General features: G+C 40.0%; 2 protein-coding genes across 2 annotated transcripts in view; one reads left to right on the top strand and one right to left on the bottom strand.

Moving 5' to 3' along the window:
* pdss2 (prenyl (decaprenyl) diphosphate synthase, subunit 2) overlaps positions 1 to 13,383 on the bottom strand; it is a 28,866-nt gene extending 15,483 nt beyond the window's left edge. Inside the window, exons 1-2 of the mRNA XM_040138262.1 lie at positions 12,851 to 13,383; positions 5,971 to 6,105 (exon numbers count right to left, since the gene is read on the bottom strand). Coding sequence (XP_039994196.1) covers positions 5,971 to 6,105; positions 12,851 to 13,098 — 383 coding nt within the window. The 5' untranslated portion in view covers positions 13,099 to 13,383. The remainder of the gene's footprint in view (positions 1 to 5,970; positions 6,106 to 12,850) is intronic.
* A 3,566-nt stretch (positions 13,384 to 16,949) lies between these two features.
* The window catches only part of sobpa (sine oculis binding protein homolog (Drosophila) a), a 33,958-nt gene continuing 24,690 nt past the window's right edge, over positions 16,950 to 26,217 (top strand). Inside the window, exon 1 of the mRNA XM_040137712.1 lies at positions 16,950 to 17,089. Coding sequence (XP_039993646.1) covers positions 16,994 to 17,089 — 96 coding nt within the window. The 5' untranslated portion in view covers positions 16,950 to 16,993. The remainder of the gene's footprint in view (positions 17,090 to 26,217) is intronic.

Raw genomic sequence — 26,217 nt, 5'->3', positions numbered from 1 at the left:
AAACATCTATTTAGTCAACAAAAGTACAATATTTAGATGCTGGGCTCTTGTTTAATTTGAGTAAAATATACAACACTGCTTCAAACAAAGACTGTTGGGATCATCATAGTTCTTGCAAACATTTACTGACAAGACAAGGTAAATAACAAATTACTGTGTATTTAAAAAATAAGAGATTTCTCCACAGCTACAGTTTTGCTTAAAAACCTTCCAAGTCAAAATCAGCGTACTCAAGGGCAAAAACCAGCAGACATGTCCGACATCTTGCCACACAGCGTGTCAGGGGTTTTTGTTAAGAAAAGAAATTAAACTTATCATTATCAAAAAACAGCCATTCTTGATTATGAGAGAAAAGACATTAAAGTGGTCTTTGAATAGAGCCTTTCAGAGCAGCCTCAGGGAGGATATAATCAAATGTTGATTCAGTCATTGGTGGGGGATAATTAGGCCCCTCTCCATATGGAAGGAGCTCGCCACGCTGCGACAGGAGGGATCCATCCAGACAGGGTTGGGTGCGCTGATAGCCACTTATGACCTTCTTTCAGCCGCTATGAGAACCTGATGAGCCGGTTGTCTGCCCTGCACTCCAACCCCTTTGCTATACACACACTGACACATTCACACACACGTGTCTTGTAGCAAGGTAATTGCTGTGTTCGACGTCGGTGTGGAAAAGATGTGATTAAAATTCAATAATGTCATCTATGGCGCCTCTCAATCACATTCATTGTCTGGTTGGTTTCTCTGCTTGGTGACGCACAGCAACAACACAGTCGCCCCGAATGAGAGTTAACAAGTTCAAGGTTTAAATAAGAGGAAATTAAGAGGTTGACAGTCATGCGTTCTCAAGGTGTGTCGAAGTGATGGTTCTGGTTGACAGGTTTCAAGAGGAGAACTCATTGTTACAACAGAGGAACATGAAAAAAAGCTTCGGCTGATCTCGAGTCACAAAATAACATTTTAAAATTTACTCCAACTCTAAGGTTAGCCTTATGGCGACTGTTTACTTGGTTGCTTTACTTGGAGCCAAAAACAACAGCAAGACCAACATGACTGAGATAAACACACATCTACTCATGGTTCATATGAAGACTCCACTGTGACGGTCTATCAAGGTGAGAAAAAAAACAACGGTTGCTTAAGTCAAATAGGAGCATTTACTTAACAATCAGCTTCTATGTTATGTCCAGTAAATACATACAATTGTCAATAATGACCACAAGGCTAAGACGTTCAGCTAAGTTTCTTCCCCGACAAGGGCTTATACTGTAACTTGTCAACTTTTAATTCTTTTGTCAGAGTATGGATACAATCCTCTAGCATGGTTGTTATTTTATATTGCAATATATTACCATACAATATTACCATAAATCTGGAGATTAAATGATTAGTCAGTCACTCAAACGACAGAAAAGTAAATGTCAACTACTTTGATAATGAATCATTTAAGGCATTTTTCAAATGAAAACAGTGAAAAAACATTCACCGGTTATTATTATAATTGAATATGTTTGGGTTTAGGACTGTTGCTTGGACAAAACAAACAATCTGATGATAATAAAAATAATTGTAAGTTGCAGCTCTAAATAAATGAATGTTTAATTGCACAGATAGTGTCTAATCTAAGTTGAGGCTAGATTTATATATATTTGCAGAGAGAGGCCTTAAATCTAAGACATTTAGCTATGATTTGATTGAGATTCTTCACTGTCCACAGCTTATAAATGTCAATTCATTATTTTTATTTGAGAGTAGGAGTGGGCAATATGGATACCATTTTTTTAATTTATCCTCTATCTGTCTGCAGTATCCTCCAAATTAAAAAATGAACAGACAACGAAAGATCTTCCATCACACTGATGTAAAAATTATGTAAAAATCAAATAATGCCATAACGTGTGTCAACATCTGTAACCACCCTGACAGGAATGAACTATTTGGATCTACTTTTAAATTATGAATTAAATTATGAATTAAAAGTATGGAACAACTGCACAAAGTGCCAGCATGTGGTTTCTATATGCCTCTTGCATGTTACAATAAATACATAATTTGAGCTTTAAATAGTTATTATGTCTAACAGAAAAATCTTTTAATATAGAATTGGATTTTGTCAGTAATTGTACCTTTTTATGGTAGTTGTAAGGTGTACATATTTGTGATATTTTTATATTTTCATATTTTTATATCTCATATTTATTAGTGGCCTACACAGTATCCAAGGTAACGATACAGCGATAAATTCCATCACCAGGAGAACAAGTCAGACTGGGCCTGTATTCCCCAGGTGAGTGTTTGACTGTCAAATGAAAGTCTGTAAATACTAATGTACAGTTATTATCTATGTGAACTAATCTTTTTGTATTGTCTTTGTGTAATTTGTAATAGAAATCTTTGCTCCTGGTCAGAGTTAGACCGTTGGCCTTATAACTTGTTAGTTAATGGTTATTGAGCTCGGCTACAATTCATTCATTCATATTGTAAGTTTTCTTTGATTATGATTTTCTTTTATCCTGAATATGATACTGGACTTGTATCCCCCAGATCCCGAAATGCTTGTAAGCAATAAACATTACTGACTCGACATTAGAGCTGTCTGGGTCTCTTTGTTGGAGTCAACTCGTTAACTGTCAACTCTTAGTCCATCATCATCGTCAACACAGAGACTGTAAGCTGTCACCACTATCGGCGATATAATAGACATTTAATGGGTGTGTTGTAAACTGTGTATAGATAGTCAAGTAGTCTCAAGAGAAGAATGAATCCCGTTACACCTCCAAAAACCCAATCAGTCGAACCCCGTTGCATACATTTCCCAAAGCTGTGCCTCCAATGTAGTAGTCCTGATCAGTACCAGTGGAGCCTGGGGAGGAAAAAGGGGGACAAGGGGGCCGGTGTATAAATAGCATTGGTGCCCAGTTGCATAGCAACCGATGCCATCTTGCTGAGGTGTAACGCCCCTCACCACGCCCCTTGTCCTGACTGTTCTGTTCCATTTTCCTCCCTCTGCAGTCTGCCTCCCCATCAAATACAGCCTTGCACAACTGAGTGCGTCCCTGTGTGTGCTTTAAAGAGGTGGCCTGTCCATCAGACGGCCTGCGTGATGTTTTCAGTGGCACAGCTTTCATTTGCCACAAGAAATTAAGACGTGTGGTGGGCACAAGTTGGACTATCTGTGAGTGTGTCTATCTATCTATCTATCCATCCATCCATCCATCCATCCATCTCTCTCTCTATCAGTCATGGTGGTTCTTTGGTGAATCATCAGTGTCAGGCAGCAGAGTGGGAAATGTTTTACAAATGCTGCCTGTCAGGAGGGAGGAGACCATCCCCCGGAGGTTTCAATCACCCCCCAAACCTGCCCCACCCCGTCTCCCTCCATCCTTCCATCTCGCCATCAGCAGAGGTGATAATGAGCCCAGGAGAGGTGGGGGTGGGGTGGGGTGGGGGGTGCCGGAGGGGACAGAGAGAAAGCAAGATAGTGCAAATGAGGTGATCAAATCATGCTGTGTGTGTGTGTGTGTGTGTGTGTGTGTGTGTGTGTGTGTGTGTGTGTGTGTGTGTGTGTGTGTGTGTGTGTGTTTGGGTTTGGACTATCCATCACACATGAGTGAGGGAATGCTGCATGCTGGATTCAGTGATCCACTGTCACAGTGATGTGAGCGCCAGGTCGTGACATGAGGTGAGTGTGGAGTAACTCGTCCTGTTGTGAGACACAGCCTGCTGACAAGGCTCAGCTTCAAAGCCTGAACAGGACCAAACTCAAGCGCTTCCATGACGCCTGGTTTATTCCAATTAGTTCTAATATTAGGATGTTTCTGCACAGACCCAGTTACACTACACACATGCGCTCCGTGCCAGCTAGCAGTAAGAAAGAAGCCTTTCAGGCACCCAGCGCAAAGCCACGCCAAACACAGCAGTCACTTCTGGAAACCACTTGGCATACACCCACATCCCTGTTCTGAGCTGCAAGCTGGCAGTCAATGTGTGTGAGAAAGCCAGAGAGGACGTGAGGGTGCTACCTGAGGCATTTTAACAGCAACACATTAATACCACATTTAACACTTTATATTTAAATATGTATAAAGAAATCAATAAACATTGTAGTTTGTGACATTTATTCCAGATATTTCATAAAGCATTTTTTTTTCATTAATACTATAACGTGACTACAGAGTCTACAGCCACGCTAGTTGCTCTGTCAGGCTGTGATGCTCATGTAAAGAACTCTAAACTGTTAAATAGATAAAAACCGAGATCCAGAATGTATTAAATCTCAAAATACAGTCTTTGGTTTTTAATAGTGAATCCTTATTTACATTAAAAAGTTTTTACATTAGAAACTAAAAGGTTTTTTATTGTTTAATTATTAATCACTATATTAAGAATATCTGTTCAGCATGTTAGCATGATAACATTTTCTAATAAGCACTGAACAGAAAGTACAGCTGAGGCTGATGGCAGTGAATTCAGTTTTACAGGTATTTGGTCATAAACGAAAGTATTGAAAAAATTTAAATTTTGACCTGATGATGGCGCGGGATGAAAAGTCAGGAAATCACAAAGGTCATTAGGGTTCATTCCTCTGGGGACCGTGAATGTCTGAATAAAATTTCGTGGTGATCCATCAAACAGTTGTTGAGATATTTCATTCTGTAGCAAAGCAGTGGACTGACCGACCGACACTGCCATCCAAAAAGCAACGGTACTGGCTTAAAACAGAAAATTAAAACCCGAAAAACAGTCCACCACTTGTTTGTATTCCTGTCGTGAGTAAAAATCTGCAATAAGTGCATAAACCACATGCGTGAACTCCCAATAAGGATAATACTTTCAGGCTGATTTATTTTAGCTTCTGTTGCTAGGAAGTAAAGAGATGGACTTTCACATGAAAACATTCATTAGGAAAAGTTGCCATTGGCATGGTACTAAATGACAGTTGCTTTGGGGCTATAAGGTAATTTTGTAATTTGACAGACTTTCTAGTTTTTATTAAAAAGTTTTTTGGACATTTTTCAGTCTAATACATCTTCTTATTACGTAATTGTTTGGCAATCTGAATACACACCAGCAACTGCAGGGCGGTCACAAAAGGAGCTGCTGAAAGGACTTTCTGAAGGTGTTTTCCATTTAGCTACAATCTAAATATAACCAAATAAAATTAAAATCCCACCTTGTAACTGTGGCTGTAATGCCCCAATGTTCCATCATACATCACAAGATGATGTAGTGCCTCATTTACAGGAATTGATATGGACAATAACCACAAAGGACAAGATAGAATTGCCTGACACAAGGATTTTATTTTACTATTTATCCTTCAGCAGTATTTGTAACAGGAACAAAAGTGGCATCACCGTTCTTGGTCTGCTTGCCACACACATTTATGGCTCTACTGCCAACTGTTTTCTCCAAAGCAGCACATATATGAGAAAAGAAATCTGTGGAAGGCAGAAATATTGCCTGCTAATGTGTGGCTACAGATATGAACTATTATCTGTGGATTTGAATAACCAGCTTGTGTTTAATTTAACCAAAGAAGTTGCTTGGTGTACACCAGCTGTGGTATGATAAGGCCATAATTCCTAGGATGACACTATGACTGTGATTAAACTTGGAAGACACCATTTAACATTTAAGAAAATCCTCAAGGGCATACTGACTTTTATACAATGTTTTCCCAATTAGTTCCCTAGTTACCACAAAGCAATAGCAACCAATTACATTTTTCACAGTTAGCCATGCTTTAGGGATTTCTTTCATATGAGGAAGATTCATCAGTGCATCCTGCTGTTCTAGCTGATGATGCTTTGATTGATCTTTAATGATGATCTTAGTAGTAACAGGCAAAGATTTAGTGTTATTATAGTTATAAAATCCCTCACTTGTCCTGTCACTCAACCTAATAAAAAGATTGCATACAGTTTGCCTGAACCCTCAACCCAGTATCCGTTATTTCAGGTGGTTTACCTGGGGTAGATGCCGCTGACCATATCCTGAGTCAACAGATCGGATGCTGTGTGGCTCGGCCCCGCAGCTTTCGACATGAGCAGGACAATCACACCCCTCATCTGAAGGTTGTTCCTGTTGTCATAGACAAACCCTCTGCAAAGAAACACCATGAGTAGACAAAAATACAATTAGACATACATGGCATCAAAAGCTTGAGATTATCCCAACCATAGACACTAAGTATTAATGCCTTTTTTATTTATATTCATTGAACCACAGATGCTAGACCAGCAAATTCATGAATGCTAAGTTTGTTTCAATACACAGTACAGTATAGAGTCTAATTTTGTTGTGCAGCAAAGGATTTTTAAAATGGGGTAACGTATAAAGTATGTTTCCAAAATCTCTCCCTACACCCTGCTGTCTTCTGTTATAAAGAGCCTGATTCCATTTATATCTGCTCCCACTGCCAGGCATCACTCTCTGGTAATGAGCAATGTTTAAGAATCAGTAACAGCTTGATAATAGCTATAGTTGAAACTATGCAGGTTGAATTGCAGAAGGAAAAAAAAAAACTGGGTGACATGCAGTATTACTTCCAAGGTAAAACTCCTCCTCCCTGTGCAATCTTAGAGGTGGCTAATCCTCATTTGGTTATATAGTAATCGTGTTCAACAAATAATATGCAATTGAATTACTATTGTAAAAAAAACCAAAACGTAATAATAAGTACCTTTAAAAAGATAAATCTGCATTATCTGATTTGTTGGCCAGCTGGGAGCAGAACCGATATATAAAAAAACAATACTGACATATCTTTTAAGCTGACAAGGTAATGTGTTAGCTTGTCAGCTTCACCCATCAGTGAGCAATCCAATATTTTTGAGAGTTGTGTTTTTGGCCACCTTGTTCAAGTTCAATATTCAATATTTTGCTCTTTTTTGGTCTCCACCAACTACTGAGTTGCTAAGTGCTCCACTATGTACAACAGCTAGTTGCTAACTCTGTCTGCTGTTTGGTAATAGGTACGTAGGGGTTTTATCAGATCTATTTCGCTAAAAACAGCTGCCTGCTATAGCTGGAAACTATGCCACAATGAGAGTGGTGAAACTGAATCAAAACAGTACAATTCAGGGCTGTAAAACAAAAACAAGGAGCTGAAAGACACTTAAACATTCTACAGAGCTGAGGGAAACTGCAAAATTGAGTGATAATTCTCTGTGGGTTCGTCACTATGACGATCCCTTTCACTTTACATATACTCATTTGAGCTATTGTTAATATAAAAATATTGGTTATAGTAGCTTTGAAGGTACTTGTTTTTGCCTTCTGTTTCCATAATTAAGTTGGAAAGGAATATCAACATGCAGAGAGGAGCTGAATGCTATTTCAAAGCACAGGGCAATTTAAAACGTGTTTTTAAGCTACATAAGGTCATACACAGTATTTGCTATACAGTAGTATCTTACACATTGGTTTAGTGATACTTGATTTTTCCGAAATGGAGTTCAGATCATAGCGATTTATTATAGCTCAGTTCCATACTGTTGAATGAAGATCCAGACCAATAATGAAACAAAACAATACAAAATTGTAATGCAAATTATGTACAAAATCAGAATGGAATGTTGAACATAGAATTTATTGTGCACAATAAACAAAAATAATAGGAATATAATTGATCAGTTTTGCTGCAGGACTTTATTTTTTCTTTTGGGTTTCTTTTGAGCTGTAGTTCTCCCGCCCCCTAGCTAACAACCTTCTGATACATTCATAGAAACACACACGCAAAGACACACACAGTACGCAGTGGTAGCTGCCTGCGTGGTGGGTAGATTAAATATCTTTTCACTCTCTCTGGGGAGCGGTTAGACAGAGCACCTCTAATCCTGTCCCTATGGGAGCCCCATGTGCCATGAATCACGCTCTCGTTAGGGGCTCCGAGGCAGACAAGTGGCCACGCCCCCCTCTATTCGATGCCCAGACACCAGCCTCACCACCCCACCACCAATCCCAAGCCCCCGCCTCCACCCCCCACCTTCTCTGACCCACCCCTGCACCACAGGGGGAGGTAAAGGAACCCGAGACAGAGTGGATGTGCGAGATAGAGCATGAAGAGAGGGAGGGGATGAAGAGAGATGGAGGGAATAGAGGCCAGACAGAAATGCGATAAAAAATGACAGAAGAAATACGTGAGTGATTCACAATGTTCTGGTGCTGAAAGGGAAAAAAATGCACATGCGCTGAAGCTTTGTTCCTTCCCAAAAAAACAAATCTATCACATAAAACACCTTTACGCTACGTTTCCAAAAATTTACGATACAACTGACATTATGTAGCTTGTGAGATTTTTTTATGGTCACTAAATTTTTACTTAGTTGGAAAATAGTGGCTACCCTGATGCACGGATGAACGCAGCAGAATGGCCTGTTGAACAGAAAATGGCTAGAGAGCAAAAATTAGCTGCTCTCCTCTTGGGGAGTCTGGGTAAGCCAGTGGCCTGAGGGTGGCAGATGATTAATATTTATGTCACTATCCACACCAGCATACATCAATCAATCACAACCGCCCTCCTGCAAAGGGGTGGGGCAAGGATGATGTGGAAAAAGAGAGATAGTGAGCGCTACAGTGAGGGAGCAGAAAGAGAGAAATGGGCTACTGTCATCTTAAAGGGTTGTGAACAGGTCACCACACCTTCTGCTATGCAATTGCAGTGCAGGAATTCGGGAACTTCAGCCATCGTATGCAGATCTAGAATTAATGCATGCAAATATATGACCTTGCAAATGTGGTGTCATAGTGATCCTCAGTCTTTCTTTCCTTAGTAATGAATGAATGAATGAATGAAAGAATGAATGAATGTGCCCAACATGGCTGCACTTTTCTTAAAGATAGAATTTATGCAACACATTCACCTCTATGTGCAGGGAGGATACCTTTATAGATAAAGATTATGATATGTTTAGAATATTGACCAATAGTCTGCTTCATTTTCCAGGATCTGATTCTCGCATTTCCAAAAAGAAATGAATCGGCAATAATTTTGGTAATCAGAGTATTGTTTTTGTCACTTATTAGGCAAAAATGCCCATATGTGCTGGTTCCAGCTTCTTAAATGTAAGAAATTAATGATTTTCTTGGTCATACCTGATAGTAAAGTGAATACCTTTGGTCTGACAAAACAAGATATTTGAAGACATCACCTTGAACTCTTAGAAACTACACAGGGCATTTTTTGACTACTTTCTGACATTTTAGGTACACAGTGATTAATTTATTAATAGAGAATATAAGGCGCTGATGAATCAGTAATGAAAGTAATCGTCAGTTGCAGCCCTACACATGAAACAGTTGATTACAACTCATTTTTCTTGCCAAACGATAAATAATACAATACCCATTTTAACAATTAGGGTCATTCATTTTATAGAACCTAAGTTTAAGTACAAAATTTTAAGAGAGCGTATTGTTGGTTAAAAATGCCCATCACACCATTTAAATTCTGAATTAACAACATAGTCAATGAAATTCATATTTAACTGATACAGGTTACAGTATACGACTAAGGAATATTGACATTGTTGCTTACTTTGGATGTAATTCTTTGAACCAATAGATATAATTGCTTTGATTATACTGAGTTTTATAAAGTTGTTTTTGTTTGAATTATCTCGATACATTAAGACTAAAAGCAGTTAACAGTAAAAAAAGATCAAAAGTGTCTTGCGTTGCAGTCTCTGCACCATTTATTTAATGGCTGGTTTTATTCTATATTTCATTTCATTGTCAGTTTTGTCATGTTTGAGATAATTATGTTGTATTTAGTGTATCTTATCTTGACTTGCTATGTAATTCTCCCCTTTTTTAAGCTGTGATATCTAATTGTTGTAAATTCGTTTTCTTGATAAAGAGATTAAAAAACAAGCAGCAGACAGATAATCTGCCTTCTCAGATATCTGATAAAGCAGATTACCTGTATTTTTGAATGCTAAATGCTTTATATATACACTAACTAAAAATGTTTGTTTTTTTTTTTTACAAACTTTTACTTTGATTCTTTCTTATTTAATCTTAAGTATACAATGTTAAGGACAAAAACTTCAGCTTTGACCTCAAGTTTTCATGGGCTTTAAATCAAAAAGTCAATATTGAAGAAAGAAGACACAATGTGTTTGTGAAGATATTTCAAGGCTGCACACTGGCAAGTGTTTCACCTTAGTGTTGCAAGTGTTTTTGTCTCCTCAACAAATAGTTCTTGACATGGTCTGGCCTCGATCAAAGGACTAATTTAGAAAAAGAAAGGCGAGAAAACGTAGGAAGCAGCAGTAGACCTGAATTCTAGTCTGCCTCCAACTCTCAAGGACTTTCCCTAAAGCAAGTAAAGTTTCTTCTCCTAGCCTGCCGTCCCCTCGCTGTAACTCCAGACTTTGGGCCAAAGTTAGCTGAGCTGCAGTTTTTGAGAATGAAACGAAAGGAAAAACCGAAACCCAACTCCACGAGGGTCTGCCTGTCTGCTGTTGTGGATATTTTTATCTGCCGCACGTCTAAGGCGGAGACACAGTGGGAAATACGAACCAGCCAACCCGAGCTGACAGTGAGGAGTCAGACTGTCAAGAGGTCTGCTTGCCCCCTCACCACCCCCGCCCCAACATGGATTGTCATATCAGATTTAGGTGTATAGGTTATTACACCCTTGGGCTCCTGTTTCCAACATGCCCGTCTGCATGGTGGGATTGAGTTTGAGGACTCTCTCTTCTCGTTCTCTTTGCTTGGTTCTCTAAGTTCCTGATTTTCTTTTGATAAAACACAAGAAAGGCAACTCCTACAATAAAGAGATGGGATAACATATCCTTCATCAATACACGAGTATGGCTCTGCAGTTGCATAACACATCAGCTCCACTAGCTTTGTGCAAAAATAACTAAATGTAAAAAAATGTATGCCTGATATGGCATCGTTTAGGAACTACATCATCTAATCAAGCTGATCTATACAAACATAGATGTGACTGTAACATAAGCTTTTGCCCTAGTCTACAAGAGGAATAGGTAGACAGTATTCCCTAAATCACAATATTTACTTCAGAAGAAAAACGGGATCCATCGACCAAACTGGGAAGGGCTGTAGTGTTAAGAGCTGCATATGCATAGCCTAAGCAGAAACACAGGTTTGAACAGCCTGCCATGTCTCTTTGGTTAAAAGTTTTTTGGAATCTTGCAATGAGGTGCCAATTCATTCCTCTTTTGCTTCCTTTAAACAGATTTTAAAATGTCCACGTAGACCAAATTCAGTGCAAAAATCCTCTTGAAAGTTCCAAAAAGTGGCCCCACTCTCCTTGTTAATACGTATGTAGTCTGATTCACAATTGCATATTATCCGTCGAGTTATTATCAGTTTGACTTTGTTTCTGTATAGGGGAAGTTTTCCATTGCTTCCATCAATGCCTGTCGCTCTGGCACACTTTTCTCTGCGCTCGTATCTAGCAAGCTTGGTGCTTACTGAAGTGGCCACAGTTGTTATCATGTGATGTGTTGCGCCTTCTCATCATAGCAGGTCACACAGTGTGGCTATAAGTATTTACGTGATATTCTCAGGTGTTTTTTTGATTATAGTTCATATGTGATTGTAACTTATTTTTTCTTCCCACTCTGACTTGTGCCAGACGGACACATAGGGATGGATTGGCACATCAGTCTATGATATAAAAGAAAACAAAGGACCAGAAAGCAGCAGGCTTTACACATCCAGTGCATCTAGCTAAGAATCAAAACTGCTTTTTTTCTAGCGTTCTTGCATTTTACTTATCCCCCTTGATGGAAAAACTCCAAATTTTTTCAAATCCCCTGACTCAGCACTGAAATAACGGCATCAGATCAATTAAGTGAAGCACCAAAGAAGATAAGTGCTTCACCCGTCTTTCACTCCTGCCTCAACTCCATGATACTGCCGGTGTTGTCTAAGAGTTGTGTTATGTAATAATGAAGCTTGCTGAGATGAGAATGTCCCAACACATGCTTCCAACAGTAAAATATCATCATTTGTGTTAGACGAATACAGCAATGGCTGGGTGTGAGTCTTGTGTGTGGCCGTGAGGAAACAAACATGTCTGAAAGAGACACCGAGGATTGCAGGATTCAGTCGGATTTTTTTTTTTACTGGGCTAACGTGATAAAAATTACACTCCATCTGTGCGAAACTCTCCTCAGCAACATGCTCCTAAGCATACTAGAAACATCTAATTAAACTTGAGATAGTTATTACAGGAATAATACACACAAAATCGCATTCTGATAACTACCACGAGAGACACCAACGACTGACTACCAAACTTGTATTGATTTTAGACAGCTGTTGTATGCCCACATGCCTACGGAGTGATGACAGGGGATACTATGAATGCTTCTGCAGGCGGGGTCAAGTTTGTTTTTGTGTGTGTGTTGGGGGGTCTTGTAAATATCAACAAGCAGCCAATTGAATACTGCCAAATGACCTACTGGGTTTCATTTTTAAGTAGTAGTATTTTTTAGTATTTACACTATTAAAAACGTAATCATCAGTGCAAAATTCTCCTAAGTAAAAATGATGAGTAGTGAGTAGAGTGACACAAACTAGAGTCAGCTATAATAATAATGGAACCCTGCACTGTTGTTACTGAAATCATTGTCTTGGTCAGTGGCACAGGGTTATTCCTCAGACATTCTATTAATGCCGAAACAGAGTAACTTAGATAATAACCCGAATCTTCTTCAAAAAGTTAATTCTCTATCTTTGAAGATTTGCTGACAGACAAAGTCGTGTTATTTTTGCAAGATTTTTGAATGTAGTTTGGTTTGGTGTGGACTCCTTGGAGGAGAGAGCCCTGTGTCGCACTAAAGCAGTGTCATTTCAGCGGTGTTACCTTGCAGTGCTGAGTAACGGGTGCTGAGTCCCGACCAGCTTCCTGACGTGCATGGCAACATTACTGAGCTCATCACTGAGGAGGCAGCGGAGACTCATGAAGGAGGTTGGATATCCGACGATCTTCTCCGCATCGGAGACCACTTTACTCCAGTTTGAAGGTCCTGAGCTGGAGAACAGACTCAGCGTCCTCTGTCCTCGGCTGGACAAACCCCTGCAGGACAGTCGTGACCATGTCGCTGAAAGCATTCTCTCTCTAACTGAAAGGTTTTTTTCTAGTTGGAGACAGTTTCCTAAAGTGCCATTCAGGTACTTGCTACCATCTTAAGATTGTTTCACCGCATTCAATCGCTAACGTTGTGACATATTCTTAAACAATGCCACATCAGTATTATTTATGAAAAACGTGTAATTGGCTATCTTAACAAACCTAACATACTGTCACTGTGAGAATAACTAGCTATGTTTCACAACACACGACCTGTCACACTGCGCGCCGCCATCTTTGAATACGTAATACGTTACGTCGTAAAACGTAACGGCGGCTGCTGCCAAATTCCGATACGCCCCGTTTCTGAAGAGTGCTTCCGGCCATAGTCCGTTGAAAATCAGACAGTTTAAATTGTCTTTGTTTTTGTCAGAGTTCCACAGTTACATGACATGAGACCATTTATGCTGGGTTTTTTGTTTGTTTGTTTGTTTCCAGTGCTTCATTCAGCAGGTATGAGATTTACAAAGCATCACTTTAACTTAGTCAAATTTCAACCTTTATAACTGGTTCACACCTGCAGTCGCTGACCACCGCTGGAATACCAAGCCTGACAGTTATTTTTCGTTTCGAAGTCTCTGAAGTTGTGAAGCCAGAAAAAACATTTACTCATCCCCAACAACCGGGTGCCACCTACAGGGGCCCCCATAGTCCAGTACCTGGTACCTGTAGCTACCTCAAATCTCTACTGTTGAATTCAGTTAGATGGATATTATGAACACATTTGAAATGTTGTTGACATTTTCTAGGTAAATTACGTAGTATCAACCAGTAAACCAGGGTTATATCTGAATCGGTTTAAAGCACAAAATATGTTCATTTAAAAAGGTAATCTCTAAATTCTGTGCGACAGCCAAAACAATGTGTTGATCGCCTATACCTATGGGTGCATTGCAGTGATGTGCAGTGGTGGATTGTACATATTACCAATAAACTGACCATATTTCGGGGCTGACATAAAGACTTCTCCTGAATTGTTAGTATATATAATACATTAAGACATTAAGATACAGGCCTAATACGCTAAAGTTAGCAATATGTGAATGGAGAAAACATCAAACAGAAACAGTAGCACAAGTCTTACATAGTATCCACGCTTGAGTAATATGAGGACCCGTGTGCTTTCCATCTGCTGTGCGTTTATTGTGCGTACATTTTGCAAAGCTGCTGAGTGAGGTTAGCGCTGAGCTGTGATTTGATGTTGACGTGTTACTAATGTTTGATCATTAGGAAACATCATTAACATATTGTCACTCCTTTTGTCAAAAACTTGGAAATTAGAAAGTAAAGTCAAGAACATACTTACTGAGATTTTACCTCAGTGTGGAAACACGTTGGATAAAATCCATCTTTAGTCCTGCCCTAACTCATTATGTGTCTGTATTTTGGCAAATGTCAGATAACGAAACCATACATTTAAATATCACGTAATTCCATGAATATACAGAGGTAAATAATTACTTGAATACAAAGTAAAAAGAACCGAACAAACCTGAAAATATCCATTTAAACCAAACTGTTGTTCCACAGTATGAGAGGGATATGCCCCAGTAGTGTTAGCTTCAACAATGCCTTTCGTTGAATCCTACTCCATCTGTTTCTTACTGGACCGGAGAGAAAGTCTGTGAAGGAAAGCTTACACATCATGGAGCTGCAGTCTCCTTTGCTGAATAGACTTACAAAACAAACACACATACAGTACTGCATATTATGGGTTATAAGCAAGAGGAAAACTGTAACTTGGTTTTGATCCATCTATTCTGAGCATCATATTGTCCGGATTAACAGCTGGGGACACTTTTCTGTGTGTTTAGAAACAAACGTCACAAAAATATTTAGTTATAGCAAAAATTGGACCAAATGCCAAAGATTAATTTAGATTATATATGCTTTATTGCAATTTCAGTCAACAAACTGAAACTCATTTCTTCATTTTCTTCAGTTTCTTAGTCATATAGCTACTGTTTTTAGATTAGCCTCCACCTGTGTTACTGCACAGTATACCATCAGAAGAGTTACAGTTATATGACATTAAACCAAAGTGCTGTAACTGGAACACCTTCAAGAAGGAATCTTGTGACACAGGTGTGCTGCTGGTTTGCAGGGCATGGGCAGCGCTGCAACACTGAAGTCATCTCGCCCTGACCCTGCATCACGGGTTCACAGCTCCTGTCCCTGCTGATTTTCTGGCTCAAATGGGTGTCACTATGCCATGAGCAGCATCGCCCGGCCCTCTCAGCGGCTTTCCACCTGTCGACCCATTGTAATTCCAGTTAAAGTCAGAGGGCAGCATGTAGCACACAGCTGAAACAGATAAATTCATGCCCAAAGCAAAAATCATTTATTAAAGGAATCTGAGCCTGTTTCATATGCCAGTAACAACCCTGTTTTGCATTAACTGAGAGGCCCTACCTGAGGAAAACCGCTGTTAAACATCATGCTGTTCCGCTGTCACAGCATCACTACAACATGTAATTTTAACATTTTAATAAGCACTTGAAGAGCAAGTTCAGACACCTGTATATAAATATACTGTACATTATATTCCAACGCGTGTGTACACGTGTATGTTTATACGTGTAGAGATATATTGTAGGTAGGGCATGAATGTATACTGCATGTGCATAAGTGATCGTGCAAATATTGCGGTTTGCATGCATATGTTTTCCATGTGAGACATGAATGTGTGCAGACTGTAAGACAAATTTCCCCCCAGGACAATAAAGACGATCTACCTTTCTTTCCAAAGGGGCCGACTATGATTTATTGGAATACATTTTTTTTTGAAGAGTGTGTGAGGATCTCTGCAAACATGTTTAATTAGATTAAACGTTGACATGACTGTCGTCACTAGTGTTGAAACACTCTACAAGCAGTACCAAAATGAAAAGTGAGTTGCCTGTAGGCTTATTTTCACCATGCACATTGTAACCTGATTGAAAAAAAAAAAAAAATGTAAGGGAGAAAAAGGCACACTCCAAAAGCCAAATGGAAACTTTATTTTAAGCACAATGGTTCAGTCCTTACAAAATCAACACAAGTAGAAAGTTTCCTTTGGCCTTGAGACCTTTTCCCTCATTATGATGAAGGATTTGTTTTAAGGCAGCGCTTCTCTTCTTATTGCACGCACGCACGCACGCAGGCACGCACACACACACACACACACACACACACTTTAATCCCAGCAACAGCCACAGTGCCCTTGAGCAAGGCACCGCGCTCGCTACACCTGCGGAGTCTCTCTCTGGTCGGGACCGTCAGCTGGTCGTCCTTCTGCACGCGCAACAAAAACGCACTGGAACCTGCGGACGGAAAATCGACTTCTGAGCGCGTGGCGTCAAATGACTGAAGCGGAGGAGTCTGGAACTGAGAGAGAGAGAGAGAGACTGCATTTCGGTGCGACCAACGCCAGTAGGTTGGCCTGAAGAACAATGTGGGGCCGGAGGAGCGTGCGGGCACCTGTTCGCTGCTCCCAGACTGTCACCATGAGGCCGCGGCGCTAAGCGGATGCGACTGCTCCGATTGCACTCCATGGGAAAGCGAGAAGAAATAGCCTACCTCTGATCACCAACGCGTCATATAATGTTTCAGCGGACGCCCCTCCCCCTGTCTCGTTTTTTCCCCTCACTCAACCTCTCCTTTGACTCACAGAGGCGGTTCACCACTGGCGCACGGACCGTGGAGGATACGGGCAGAAGATGGCTGACGTAGCCGGGCACCGCAAGCCCTCGGCGGCATCGCCAGCGTCACACGGGCCGCGGAAAAGCTGCAAGACACCCGCCGTCTGGCGACTGTAAACAGCTGCCGCTGCCTCTCTCTCGCCCCCTCCGCTCCCCTCCTCACCGCAAATATTGACAGAATTACCACCGAGAGAACATGGCAGAGATGGAAAAGGAGGGTAGACCTCCGGAAAATAAAAGAAGCCGAAAACCAGCACACCCGGTGAAAAGGGAGATAAATGAAGAGATGAAGGTAAAGGGGAAAAAAGGGGGTCTGCGCCCAGCTGCATGTGATTACGCGTGGAAACAGAGTGGTTGTGAGGGGCATGCATGTGTGTTGAAGCACTAACCAGGCGTTCTCAGTGAACGATGCAGGCTACAATACACTCAAGTGCAACTGGCTGCATGATAGTCAAACTTTGATTTATGATTTTTTTTTTGACCCAAGTTCTATTGTCATATTCGTATGAACGCCAGCCTCAGCAGCGTACTCCGCCAGCGTACTCCGCCTCGCACAATGGATGCGGCACCCATTCACGGCTGCTGTTCTACTAGTAAGTTTGGAATCATTGAAGAATACGGTGTGCGTTCCTGTCGCTTCAAGTCCGAATTTCAATGTTTGTGTGCCCTGCCGTTCACGGCTTGGTCGGAGTTAATGGAAAATCCGGTGCGTCAGTGAAGGCGTCCACAGTGCCTCTACTATTACTATTAATACTATTACACTACGGAGGTGCAGCCAATGCTCATAATTAGTATAAATCAATGGGGGAACACTTGCATATCCACGATGCGTTTGCGGGTCCGTGTCGACTGTATGGGTTTGCCTCTGAGTCGATGTGTGTGTGTGTGTGTGTGTGTGTGTGTGTGTGTGTGTGTGTGTGTGTGTGTGTGTGTCTTGTCCAGCTGCCCAGAGGCGTGTGATCCAGATGTGCGTCTGTGAGCTTTACGCATTCGACAAGAGCACATTGTCTCCTGTGCTCGGCCTGCACGATTCCATCCCAATATTCAGCCACACGTTGTTTCTATTCGCGGTTTTTTGCTTGGTGCACATTGTGATATTGGAGCCCTGTGTTCCGTGCGGTTCATTGTGGAGAAAGAAAGTGTTCCCGGCATTTGTGTGTGTGTGAAGCAGGCTGTGTGTACGCTTTGTCTTCATCTCTTCATTGTTTGTACACATTTGGCTGGAGACACATATGCACTCCGTGTTTTTGCCTAAATCGATGGATATGCTGGTGATCACACCGAGAATAATTGTGGAAATTGTGATTTTAGGCTGTCAGAGGAAAAGCCAGGCTGCTGGCTTTGAGCGAGTCCTGAAACAACCCTGGCATAAAGGCTTCTAGTATTTAGATCTCTCCAAAAAATACCGGCCGCGTTCATTTGTCACTGTTTCTTTTCTTTTAGTGTAAAAAAGGAAAAGAAATGTGCATTTTATTGATGACAATCCAGATGGTTTGTTGGGGAGCTCAGTTGCCAAGGAAGCATTTATTATTATCATAGAGCAATGGGGAGCAGGCAGTTAACTACAATAATATTATATGATGATGAAGCCTATTAATTAGCAGAGTAATCTGCTGTATTTGAGGTGGTTTCCTTGTGTGTTCTATTAACTCGCACCCTGAACAGATACCTTTTCTGAATGAATTCTTAGAGATGTCCTCGCACGTTACCTAATAATGAACTGGAGGTCTAGAGAAAGGTAAGTTCATTTTAATAATGGAATTATAGCTGCTTGTTAAACTGGAAAATTTTCTTGATAAACTGAAAAACATATGACATGCTCTTCAGTTTGTGAAGGGATACAGTTCACCAATCCTTCTGCTGCCTGGTCCTGATGACAGAGGGAAGGGATGCAAGAGGTGGGAGGTGTCAGGCAGGGTCTCTCCATGGAGAAATATCCTTATTTCTTACCAGGGGAGTACTAGAGGTAGTCTCAGCGGAGCATTAAAAAGGGTAGACATCTTTTAGGGCATCCGTAAGGCACAGTTAAGTGTTGTCTTGAGATAAGATTTAATTTCACTCATCTTTACCATTGTAAAAGAAAAGAAATATTAGGCAAAAATCACCATTAATCTATTTGGACTCAGGTTGTAAAAAAAATCAAATGAGATGTCTTTGCTTATAATTCATCACACTGACCATGTAATTATAAGATGTCAGTCATCGGTGGCAAATGATTTTTTTTTTTGCCGGTCTGAATGTTTTGCTGTTAGATGATAGATTTTCATCATTCAGGGTTCAATGAATTGACATCGCATATAATATGTTTTGGAGATCCGATGTGTCAGTTAAACATCTCATTTGACGGAAGCAGCTTAATTTGTTTCTGTTTTATTTGTGACTACAGTCTAATAACTGCAACTGCAATCAGTCAAATGATAGAAGAGTCAAATGGACGATACACCTGACCAAATTAAAAATGTCAGCAGCATGTGAATTTTTAGGTGTCAGTACAAAATGTAAAATGCAAAACATCTACGGCAGATACAGTGTTGTAATGATGGTAGGTAGGAAAATCAACACTCTCCCATGACAACTCCAGTATTTCCATCAATACCAGGGGAAGTTAGTGAATGGAGCAGCAGATATCGTTATGGTGTCAAAACACTTACCAAGGCTAAACAAGTTCGATTGTAGCTCATTACACAACCTTGAATTTCATCTCCCATTGCACACACACACTTACTAAAGCACACACATATTCGTACACATAGGCTGTTGTCTACAAAGTTAATTTAGGAAAAACACTGATCCACAGCTAGGTTACACCTGCAATTTGAAGCATGTTTATCTAACCCAGAAAATAGATGCTGCCTGTACATTAACACTGTGACTAAAGAGTAAAATCTGGTTTCATAATTATGAATGCATTTAATATGACATAACATGAAGTTATTGCATGGTTATGCACGTATTATACTTAGATACGAGGCCAAATGTAAACCTGGAGCCAGGATTAAAACCTGCAGAGTTGCAGGTAATTAACACTGTGCCATTGGTTGTATGATGTCCTTCCCAAAACAGTAAATCCAGAAATTGTATTTTAATGTATTGATTTTCAGTAGAAAACTCTCAGATTCTTCTTTTCCAAGCATTCAGAACAAAAATACACTCAGTTTGTTCCCTTCTCTTCTTTAGATTCTTTTAGCTTCAATATTTCAGAGCAAAACCAGAGGAAAAATTACTAACACAGACCCACAATGTGCCCTTGTGAGGGATCATGCTCCTCTGAGAAACCAACAGCCTGACAGTGTTTCCTTCATCTGGCTGCTTAGTGTGTGCCACAGTAAAATAAGCCCCAGTGAATAATCAAGGAGAAGGAGGAGTGGGTATGGAGGGGATAGGAGAAGTTTGAGAGTGTGTTAAGAAACAGAGGAGAAAGGAATGTATACAGCCCTGGCTTTGCTAAGCTGTAAAAACGGTAACCTGAGTGTCTCTGCTGGATCAGATATCAAGGAAAGTAGAGGGAAATGAAAGCAGAGGAGAAGGAGAGGCTGAGGAGAGAGAGGGAGCAAGGGAGTGGAAAAGTGGAGAAGGAGGAGGCAAAGGGAAACTTGGCGTGAGGATTTGGGAATTTTATCACGGTGTACTGTGACCGGCTCTGGTTTCAATCCGCATGGTATCCGATTCCCACCATCATCATTACCGCAAAGTCCTGCCGGCAATGTCTGGGTTTTATTGGAGGGAAACAAGAAGAAAGACTGTGGCGAATCAGGATTTTTGTGTTTTTATCATTATCTTCTGCTGAAAGTATGGCAGAGAAGTGCTATCTTGTCAACTGCATCTGTACTGAAGGTATCATGATTACATTATGATTACTGTCCACTAAACCGTTAATTATCCTCCAAATTTAAATTTAAACTTGCTAGAGGACCCGAGGCTCTGTAAAACCGCCATCTTGTCTCTAACTGGGTTTCTGACCAATGTTAAAGGGGACTAAATTTGTGTTTTCCAGTTGATAGTTTCTTCTTCTTGACAGTGCACCAAAATGTCAATATCATGTCAGAGGACTAATCCATGGTGCACAAGAAAGGCTGCAGTAGAGATAGAGCGAATCAGAATCCGATGGCACTACTAGCCTTAATTGTAGACAATATTTATAAAAGATACGTACATAGAAACACCTTTCAGCATACTGTGATCCAATGCCACGGTTCAACATTTAAAGAAAAAATGAAGCTGACTCAACACTTCTCTGACATAGTATCATAAATGTAGATTGTTGTTGTTGTTGTTGTTTTTCTGACTTTTCTTTGTTTGTTTTTTTACAGTGTTGATGTATTTGATTGCACTGGATAAAAGTGCATATACAGTAATAAAGTCGCTACTCAACAATGGAAGTGGTAAAGTCCTGTCTGCTGCTCAAGGTGGAGAGCAGGCTGATGCAGCACCTGGCTTGATAATCTATGGCTATGCCTCCATCCACCAGAATGATAATTAAGCATCTATTAGTTGGAGTCAGAGTAATCAGATTTTTTTTTAACATTGCACAGAGTTGTGTAAAGTTAGAACAAAAATAAAGCGTACTTTGAGAATGTTGGGTACGTTGGTTTATTAATATCTATTAAATTTGCCCAAAGATGAAAGAAAATGCATTAAGTGCTGTTTAAAATGTACCAACTAATGGTCACAAAAAAACATGTAATACAATAATAGTGGACATATATTTAAAAAAATATTCACCCATTTATCAGTCATTTTTCCTTTGCAGGATAAAAAAAGATACATTTGCAGGATAAAATTAATGCTAAAACATGGAGTAACAGTTGCACAAGTAAAGCTCAGTAAATTTCAAAGACTGATATTTTAGTCTGATAAGAGCAATAGGGAAAAAAAGCACGTAGTGTCCAAAATGGAAAGGGTTTGTCTTTTTGGCAGAATGAATGACCTCAATAAATCTCATGACAATCTGTCCATTAGATTTGGGTATTTATTGTGTACAAGTGGACATACTGAAAATACTGAAAAAAAATCAAGATTTTTAGGATTCATTCCCTGGGGACCCTGAATATCCACTACCAATTTTAAGCAAATGCAGTCGCTAGTTGTTCAAATAATCTTGTCATGGACCGAGGTGTTGGGCAAGGGGAATTTTTGACTCAGTGGTCTTGCTAAACAAAAGGTCAGGGAGAGTCAAATCAAATCGACCCCTGGGGACCATGATTATTCATTCCAAATTTCCTGGAAATCTGTACAATAATTTTCAAGATATTGTGCTATGACCCAAAGTCTTGCACAGATAGACAAGACAGACAGACCAACTGAACTCACCATCCTAGGGCCATGCCTTGTTTGAAATTCATTCATGAAGTGTACTTCCAGCTGACCTTTGTTCTACGAGAGGCTCTTAGAAGATGTTGGGATGAATAAAGCTGATAATCAGAGATTTCGTCTGTGTTAAATCAGATGAAAAGGCTATACATCCAGTGTAACACATAGACATCTGTAGCTGCCTCTGTGTCTCGAACACCTCTTCCTCTCCAGCTCAGTCAACCCAAAGTTGGTGCTGCTGCTTTGATGAGCCGCCAACCAGGATTAGATTCCACTCTTAATAATACTCCCACTTTCTCAAAGTAGTAGGGTGACACAGAGGACAGGATGGTAGGAAGGAAAAGGGAGACACAGAGAGATGCTGTGTTTATGTCTCCGGGATCTGGTTATTTTACAGCTACTTCCATTTTGCGCTGGAGTACATTCAGACTGGGTTATGCTCCAACTCATTTGTTCAAAAGGAGGATTTTCTCCTTGGTGAATTTTTTTTCTCAAGGTTTCAACCTTGCAGTTGAACTAATTGCTGCAGTTGCGTTTGCCAATAAGTGCACTTTGTGTCTGTCGGAACTTGGATTGTTGTTACAAATTGACACTATTGCCCGTAAATGAGAGAGTAACTATTACAAAACTTGGGGAAATTTCTTCTTCTTAGTTTAAATATCATACATCCCCTTTACCTGATTAATTTTGATTATTTTAAAAAACATGTGGGAGAGGAACCTCTTCCAGAATGCAGTGTGTCCAAAACTTGGAAAAACCATACTCCAGCCATTTGTGTTGACACCTAGAAACTCTTCACTGTATTCAGATCATCTGCAGTACTGTATGTAAAATTTGAAATTTAGAAAACATACTAATTCCTTAAAGAAAGGACAGGTATTGAACTTTCCCATTTAAACAAAGAAATTTGTTGGCCATTTCAGTTACAACTTAAGGTGATACAAAATGCCTTTAAAAAGTGTTCCTGTGGTTCTCCGTGGGTGACAACATGGTTGAACCTAACTTTGCTGTGCCCAGGAAGTGGTACTAAATCTGACTTCCAGATTTCTCATCACCACAACAGGGTATCTCGACTTCACTAGTCACTGACTTGAATCGTGCCCTGCCCCTTTGTGCCACATCTACCCATTAACCACCCCACCACAGAGGTATTTGGTAACAGACAGATCAATAAATCCTGTCATTCTTCATTAATAATGCTTTCCCAGCATTTAGATCAAGTCCTTCTTCTACCTATGGCACATTCACTTCTGCACAGAATAGCAGAAAGTACAGAATATACTTTGTATGTTCAAAGCAAAACTGAAGCAAAACGTAAAATGCTTAGAAACGGAGGAAAAGTGCTGCTGATGCAGAATAAAATCTGCCTCTGTCACTCCTATACTGTGCCACAGTGTCTCAAATATGCACAGAGATACTTCTGCCTCAAGTGTGTGTGTATATGTGTGTGGTGTGTGTTTGTGTGTGTGTGTGTGTGGGGGGGGGTTGGGGGGCATTCCCACTTGTATCTCCCTTACTGTAATAACACTGTAAGCAATATCCAAACTGCACTTTGTGTTGGTGCTCTGTTAATTTAATTTGTATCAAGTAATTGAGTCAGTGAACTAACCTGTTGTCTGCAGGCTGTGGACACAGATAGGCTCCATGCTCAGTTTACACCAGGCCGTGCTGTGCCAGCAAGTGTGTTGAGCATTTCATGCCATTTCATTCTTTCCTTTTTTAGAGCAACATTGGGCATTTTATTGTGAAAATACACCTTGTAAATTCCCTTGCCCAAATTAAATTCTGGTTTCAGATATGGTCACTTTTCCACCCACAGGAAATCATGAATCAATACTTCAGACCTGTCACCAGCAGTGACTGAACAGTCTTCAGAGAAATCTGGACTCACACAAGTTAGAACTTTTATTTTCTGCCCTGTTCTCTTGGTATGAAAGGTCACAGAGCCTAGTTAGTAGACAGGAACCTGTCGTGTGGAATGTGCTGATGCCACTTCATGCAACACACTTACTGGGTGGTGCTTTTGTTTTATTACCGATTAACATATTATAGTTAAACTGGACTCTCCAGCATCTTTGCTTTACTTAGAATATACAGTGGAGGCAGGTGGGAATCTTTTTAGAGGAGAGATGACATAATTCAGGTTAGACCACAATCTGAATTTGCTTTTTGCCTTTTTTCTTTCATATCTCAATGAAAAATGCAGTGATGTATGCGTATGTATGTCTGTGTGTCTAAATTTTGCTGTTAATTTTACATCAGCTACGGGTCAGATGTGCTGGGTGGCATTGAACCACTCCAGCATGATCACTCTGGCTCTAACATATCGACAGGAGCTGTCTGTAATTGACATTTAACTGCTTGATGTCGTGACTGATGGTTGACGGCAGCTGCCATGATGAGATAATGTACAGGGTAAAATGGGACTGGCTATGAAATAACGAACTGACTCGTGTCTTGTCAATTTGATCTGGAACAAACCCACAAGTGGCAAGAAAAGGTGTGTCATCTCTGTGGCAATGTACTGTACAGTACATTGTGTTTGTCCTTGCAAACCTGTAATATGATTCTACAAGCTGTTGTTGTATGGTAATTGACAGGCATGTCCCAGACCTAAAGCTAAATTAGTCTAAATTTAACCTTGAAGTGTTTATTGTATAAGAAAATTTTAAAAAATGGAAAATTGTCACCTGTCCATTCGGAAAAAATCACCTCAAAGTACTGAGGAGCAGTTTATCCTCTAAGCTGATAATTTACCGACCTGTGACTTATACCTTATCACACAGACCAACTAATTACAGCTGATTCATCCTCAGTTGCTGCTGGGGTTTGTTTCCAGAAAGAACATTTTCATCTACAGTATGTGTTACAGTCAGATGATAGCTGAAACATTTACCATAGTTTAGGCTTCAGTGATTAGGTGCTTCTGGGAATGTACCAGCTGAGTGTTGTATGGTGATAATGGGCTGTATGCATTAGCAGGGTTATGGTTTTGTTTTGAGCACAGTGTTTACTGACTGTGCTGTGAGAGGCTTTTATGGAGCAAATACTTTAATGTTTCACCCGCATAGAGTTTTATTCATTTTTGCATACGTGCACCAACTACCTGCATAGTGCTCTGCATCGCTGTGCTGCTGGAGAATAGTGGAACTTTACTGCCCTGCTCAAATCAAATTGGGTGGCAAGACATGACATATAATGTTTACTGGATTATGATATTTTCCTAAGTGTGAAGTATTATGTATTGCTCAGTGACCTCTGTAACATTAATGGACTTTATTTGTGTTTCTACTGTGTTGTGATTGCTTCACTCTTTCTGTTTTAGACTAAATACGAAGCTAAAGCCAGCAGGCGATTAGCCTAGCATAAAGATTGGAAACATGGTTAATTAGCTACAGAAGCTCTAAAGCTCACAAATTAACATGGTATATCACTTTTTTTTTAATCCTTACAAAAAAAAGGGAAGGAAGTTACAGAGAAACATAACCCCCCATAAAAACAAAGCCTGTTGTTTTTATACTTTGTTTTTTGTACAGATTAAACAAAAAAAGATATAATGATGTTCATTAGTGAGCTTTTGAGGTGCTGGTAGGCAGATTTTGTTAACTTCAAACAGAGCCAGGCTAGATTTTCTCATCTAACTCTTGGCAAGAAATTGGTTAAGCATATTTCTCAAAATGTCAAAATCTTTCTGTAACAATCAGTGGCCCCAACTGTGGGTCACTCGTGCTGTGCAGCTAAACCTCGTTCAAATCCACAAAAATGTATATATATATAATCTCTGGCATGTGGTTGGGTGCCTCAGTTTCAGATGAAATGAATGAACGAATCAGTGGTCCCCTTGTTCCATTTAACCCCTTTGCCATTTTATTGATGCAGTGACAACATTTTCAACCAATCAGGGAAGCTTTAATAAAGAGGGAAGCTTTAAAATGTCAGTAACAGCACCCAAAGCACATGAATCAAACCCTTATCTCTGTTGTTATTCTGTCTTTACTGTGCTGTGGTTTTTGTACTCCTATATTGTGATAATTTTTCTATTCTAGTTAGTGTGCCTTGATAGGGTTGCCATTCTCTTTATTACACTCTGATAAGATCCTCCTCATTTAT

This window comes from Xiphias gladius, chromosome 10, assembly GCF_016859285.1.
Source record: "Xiphias gladius isolate SHS-SW01 ecotype Sanya breed wild chromosome 10, ASM1685928v1, whole genome shotgun sequence".
NCBI lineage: Eukaryota > Metazoa > Chordata > Actinopteri > Istiophoriformes > Xiphiidae > Xiphias > Xiphias gladius.
This window is presented reverse-complemented; position numbering and strand designations above follow the sequence as displayed.